Source organism: Tursiops truncatus, chromosome 7, assembly GCF_011762595.2.
Source record: "Tursiops truncatus isolate mTurTru1 chromosome 7, mTurTru1.mat.Y, whole genome shotgun sequence".
Lineage (NCBI taxonomy): Eukaryota > Metazoa > Chordata > Mammalia > Artiodactyla > Delphinidae > Tursiops > Tursiops truncatus.
Window position 1 is genome coordinate 99605038 of NC_047040.1, and position 6000 is coordinate 99611037.

The window sequence follows — 6000 nt, forward strand, 5'->3', positions numbered from 1 at the left end:
GACATTGTCAAAGTAAAAATTGCATTACACAAGATTAAACAGACAAGGAAAACTTTATCCAAGACTACTGCAATAGGGGAGAAAGAATAAACTCAACTTTGTTAAAACAAGGGGCTGGAGCATTTTTAAGAGCCCCAATGGAGGGACTCATTGCCTTCTGTGTTTGGTAATCAGCCTTAAGAAACATTTCTTTTATCTTTATGACAGGAAGCAGTTTTACAACTTGGAGACTGGGAGATAGGGGGGTGCTGTCTCTCTTTCAATGTTTGCATTTCAAAGAGATGGTTTCCAAGTCCTTGAGAAAGAAATTTCCTGGGTTGTAAAACTGGCAAGAGTCTGAAAGAAGATTTACATACATTTCAAAGGGACAGAGAAAGAACTTACAAAACTATCTAAAATTTAGTTAAGGTGATGTCAGTGCCACCTTGCTCAACGTGAACGTAGAAAGCTCTAACTTTTTGGCCAACAAATCCCAATATAAATGCATAAAATTGTATTTTGTCTCAAATGTTGATTTTGATATGATTATAATAAAAAAGGAAAGTTTAGCATGAACAACAAAGAGTTAAATTACATGAGATTTTGGTCAGATATTATTTTCCCAAGTTCCGTTGCCATGGGGCTAAAGTAATGAGTTCTGAGGAAGAAGACTTGCTTTGATAACTTTAAATCTCCGTTCCCTTCAATATCTTAGGTCTACCCAGATGAAGGCCATGACGTATCTGAGAAGAGCAAATATCATCTCTACAGCACAATCCTCAGATTCTTCAGTGATTGTTTAAAGGAAGAAATACCCATATTACCACAGGAACCAGAAGAAGATGAATAAAGGACCCTATTTATATAGAACTGAAGGGGATATTGAGGCTCAATGAAACCTAACCAAGAGACTGTAATATTGTAGATGCTCCAGAATTTCAAGGGCAGCTTAAGGAGATGATGCTGGAACAGCACACTCAGAGACAATGAACTAGAATTTGAATACAGAAGTCCATGTCTACTGTGTTACCAAGGGTGCAGAACCTGTTTCTTTGTGTAAGAAAGGTCAAAGGGTTGGTTTCCTGGGAGAAATTAGTTTTGCATTAAAGTAGGAGTAGTGCATGTTTTCTTCTGTTATCCCCCTATTGGTTCTGTAATTAGTTGCTCTCATTTTAATTTCAGTGGCCACGGTCATCTTTGCATATAATGCACAACTTATCAGTACTACAGTCCCTGATCTTTGATGTCTGAGCTGCAATCTAACACTTTACTGTACCTTTAAAATAAGTGCAATTCCTTCATTGTCTATTATTATGCTTAAGATTCGGTTAATAAAAACCAGAGTATTTTATGTAATTTCTGTTTATAAAAAGACATTTTTAAATGGGTCACAGGTCATGTAGAAATATGGGTTTCAGCACCTTCCAAAGTTCAACCAGTTATCAGTAGATAGGATATCTTTAAATCAACACATGAGGTATGTCTCACAATATGTATACACACGTGTGCATATGAAGTCAATAAATCTATCTTTACATGTATTCATGCTACAAAGGATAAACTTTTGATGAATTAGAAGAAACACTCTTTTACAGTCTGTAATGGATGCTTTGTTTAATGAGCCAAATATGATGAAACTTTTTTTTCCAATTCAAATTCTAGCTATTGTTTTCCTATAAATGTTTGGGTTGTGTTTGGTATTGTTTTTAGTGGTTAATAGTTTTCTAGTTGCAATTTAATTTTTTGAATATGATACCTTGTCACATGTAAATTAGGTACTTAAATATTAAATTATAGTTTCTGATAAAGAAATTTTGTTAACACTGCAATGCCACTGAGTGCTATTTTGCTCTTTTGGTGGAGAAAGCTTTTTTAAAACACTGAGTCCTTTTACTTCTCTCAATGAAGAATCAATTCTCATTTTCATGGTAAAAGCAAAGAGCTGGATTATTTCATTTGCTAGTTCCTATTTAGTATTCCGTGCCTGTCCAATTCATCTGTTACTATTTAATTTAAATCCTTCTGGTGAGATTTAGAAATGAAATACTTTTTATTCATTGGCCAAAAAGTTCATGAACAGCAGTGTGTACTCTTTAAGGCACAAAATGCCTTAATTTCTGTGCTGTGTTGACTTGCAGTAGTGAGTAACTGCGAATGTAAAATAAACTTGACTGTATGAAGTCAATTTAGGTCATGAGAATATTAACTTTGGTGACTAAAGTCAAAGAGTATCTTCTCACTTCACTTGAGGTATCTTCCAGAAGAGATGTCCAAAAGTCAAGCTCAGAAGTTCAGTTAAAGCTAGGCAGTGGACTGTGTTTTTGTGGTTTTAAAAATTCCTTAGGACAGGCTGGATTATCATGACATCGGAACACCAGGAGGAAACTTTAAAATGTCATGGAATTGCTCAGTAACCCTCTTGTTTTGTGAAAGCATCAACCCCAAATCAGGGTTTTTGGAAACACATAAATCGTTTTTTGGGTATTCTGCTTTTCTTCCGGGTTCTTTGGAATTGCATCCTCACTGCTCTGTTGGATTCAATTTAAAATGGGAAAAGCTCTTTTCTGAAAGACCCATTTCAAGTCTTTTTCAAGAATAGTAAACACGTTTTTTTAAAAAAATAAGTGTCATGTTTAAAAGGAAAGTTTTGCCTATTTTATTAAGATGGAAATTTCTTTTTAGGCTGAAGTCCAATTGAAGCTTTTTAATCAATATTTTAAATTTCAACAACTAGAGTTTTTTATGATGCAAATAATTATTATGTTGACTGAAAGATGTGGTTTTATTGATTGTCTATTTGAGTAACATTTAAAAAGTATTTACCTTTTACTGTTCATCATTTCTCTTATTTTATTATTATTATCAATGTTTATTTTTCAATTAATTTAATACAGCTTCTAATGTGAAAGACATTTGTCTGGAACCCACTTTCACCTTTAAGGCTAAATAGATATTAAATGAAAACTACTGATTAGTAGGAAGGTGGAAAATTTTTATCTCTGTGATTATCTGAGTTTTAATAATTGGGCTATTTTGGATAAAGGGGATGCTCACCAGAACACACACACACACCCCAATTATTAAAGGAATCATGTAGCTGGATTTTGTCCTTAATATATTTGCCTTTGGTCATAACCTCACAATTTCATATGTGTTTATACATTCTAAGAGTTTTCTAGAACTTTGCAAGTGTTATTTCCAGGAGGAAGCTTTCCAAGTGTTATTTTTCCCTTAAAGTTAAAAAAAAAAAAAGACTCAACATAAACTAAAAATTCCATAATAAAAAAAGGTAAGCAGTATTAAATCATCCACAGAGATAACCACATAATATTTTGAAACTATTTTAAAAGGGGAAAGAAGTTTTTCACTTTAATTGCCTCCACTGAGGTTTCTATGTCAACACTTGGGACTAAGGAGACTGTGTATTGTTTGAGTTTCCTGACAGAACTTAGGGCGGAGGACTCACTTCAAAACATGAATCTCAGCTCACCTGGAAAACGTGCCTTTTTTTTTTTTTTTTTTTTTTTTATTTTTTGTGGCACGCGGGCCTCTCACTGTTGTGGCCTCTCCCGTTGCGGAGCACAGGCTCCGGACGCGCAGGCTCAGCGGCCATGGCTCACGGGCCCAGCCGCTTTGCGGCATGTGGGATCTTCCCGGACCGGGGCACGAACCTGCGTCCCCTGCATCGGCAGGCGGACTCTCAACCACTGCGCCACAAGGGAAGCCCAATGTGTCCTTTTTGATTGGATATTTAGCATAGAAATCACCATTGAGGGTCTTGTAGATACCAGTTGTAGACCTACTAGAACAAGGTGAGAAACTTTGGTCTTTACTATAAAGAGAATTACTTAAGCCATTGTCCTCAAAGGGTGTGCTTTGAAACAGAGGTACCTGGGACTGAATTACCTCCAGATCTCAAGGGTCACTGAGGACACATGGCTGCTATAAAGAATCATGTGTGAAATACCATTTGTGTCCTTCCTCACATGGTTTGATCACCTGCACATCCTACAGCAACCAGCATTGCGTAAATAAACTGTGACACCTCAGCTGGGCTCTCTCTCGCTTTCTCTTCTGGGAGTTCTCTGCTGCTAATGTTGTCTCTCTACTAGAACCAACAGTCTCACCACTTACATACTACAGACCCATACGACAATGTTAATGCACCCATTGCAACCCAATTAATGGAAAACAGGAGCAAGTGACTATATGTTCCCCTTTTTCTCCCCTCAGACATTCTATTATACGTGGTTCTTAGAAGGCCCCATGAAACTCAGCTGTCACATCTGCGTGTCCTTCTGTGTCCCTCTTCCCCGTTTCAGGCTTCTCAGTCCTATTTCCTAGAATCACTTCCCAAAATAAGTTACCCGTGCACCAAATTTCATCTCAGGTTTTACTTTCTGAGGAAACCCTTTCTTCCCACAAGAGCTTATCATTGTGAGTATTATAGGATGAAGAAATAAAATGAGAATAAAGAGGTGGTTTCCTTTCAGGTTTGAAGCTGTTTCTACCAAAAAGTTATTGGATCTTTACTAAGTGCCAAGCATGTAGTAAGTGCTTTACATTGATTATCAAATTGAATCTTTTCAACATCCCCTGAAATAGCTGTTATGATTCCCATTTTACAGATAAAGAAATTGAGTCTCAGATAAGTATGTAACTTGTCAGATTTACATAATTAATGAGTAAATAGCCCAAAACCCAGCTCCAGCCAACTTAGGAACCCATTCCGCTCTACAGTACTCCTGAAATGAGGAAGGTTTTAACCCACATTCACCTCAACTAAGAATGGATTCTGAATTTTTAAACATATAGTTACAGATATTTTTGAGAATAACTTGATAGCAACAATACTAAAAGGTAAATGATAGTCCAGTGCACAACTGTTGCCATGTTTGAAGTCACATGGATTCCCTAATGTCAAGAGGATGTATGTAATATTAAAACATGTTTTCTTTTTCTGTTGGAGATATGTAAGGTTATTCCTATCCATGGAAACCCTTGCTCAGAAGATCATAACTATATGCCTGAGAAGTTGTAAGTAAATTCCCTTGCTCTGGCATTAGGCCTAGAACATTCCAAAATCACTCCAGGAGGTATTCAAAGCATTATGTTGATCAAAGCACCCAGGCTTATAAACATGAAAACATGAAGACCTCATCTGGTCATCAAACACTGCAAATCCAGAAAGCACTTTGCAACATTTAGAGTCATAGCTGGTGTCCACCATCCTATTTGCAATCTGACTGAAGAAAACTGCATTATTTTCCACCCTCCTATCACTACAGGCAATAGATTTTGCTTACCACTGGATCAGATCTGCTAACAATATTTTCATTTCATTTGACAATATTCCAGCAATTCTGGGGGAGAGTTTGTGAATTTAAAAATTTTCTCTTTCATCAAAGACAGTGCAGACAGGTTTTTAAAGAAGAAACAAGTCATATAAAAGTACAGTTTTGATTACTTCTTATATTTTTAAAAATTCCAATTAAGTTTAACGTAGCCTGATACAGGAGTCACAGGATTTTGATACAGCAGCTTGGTTACAAGGAAAGTCTCTGTGCTGACTGCCACAATCTGTATATTTCTACCAGACTTAGCACCAATTTAACTAAGCAATGTTTGGCATGAGTGAAGCTTGACAATACAGAATTCCATACCGCCAATAACATCATAGAAAACTCACATCTGTTCAAGACCTAGGCTTTTCATTACATAATCTCAACTAATCTTCAAACCAACCATGTGAGACAGACGGCACTGTTCTCTGAAGAAACCAAGATTCACAGAGGTTACGTAATTTTCCAATAGGGTCACACAGTGTGTAAATGACAGAACCAGGATTTAAATACAGACCATGATGACCTCAAAGCTCTCACAATCCATAATCCTGTCTATGCATTTTTTAGCTGGTGAATCCCTAAGTTTTGTCATGCATAGCTTTCGATTGGATTCAACTTTCAAGTCCCTCTCTATTCAGTGTTGCCATTTAGTATGCACGTGGCTTCAAGTAACTGA

The 6000-nt window shown here is 36.5% G+C and overlaps 1 protein-coding gene across 1 annotated transcript in view; it reads left to right on the forward strand.

The window, feature by feature from the left end:
- Positions 1-829, forward strand: part of DPP10 (dipeptidyl peptidase like 10) — a 648823-nt gene extending 647994 nt beyond the window's left edge. Inside the window, exon 26 of the mRNA XM_033860253.2 lies at positions 695-829. Within this exon, the coding sequence (XP_033716144.1) occupies positions 695-829 (135 nt within the window). The remainder of the gene's footprint in view (positions 1-694) is intronic.
- Positions 830-6000: the final 5171 nt, after the last annotated feature.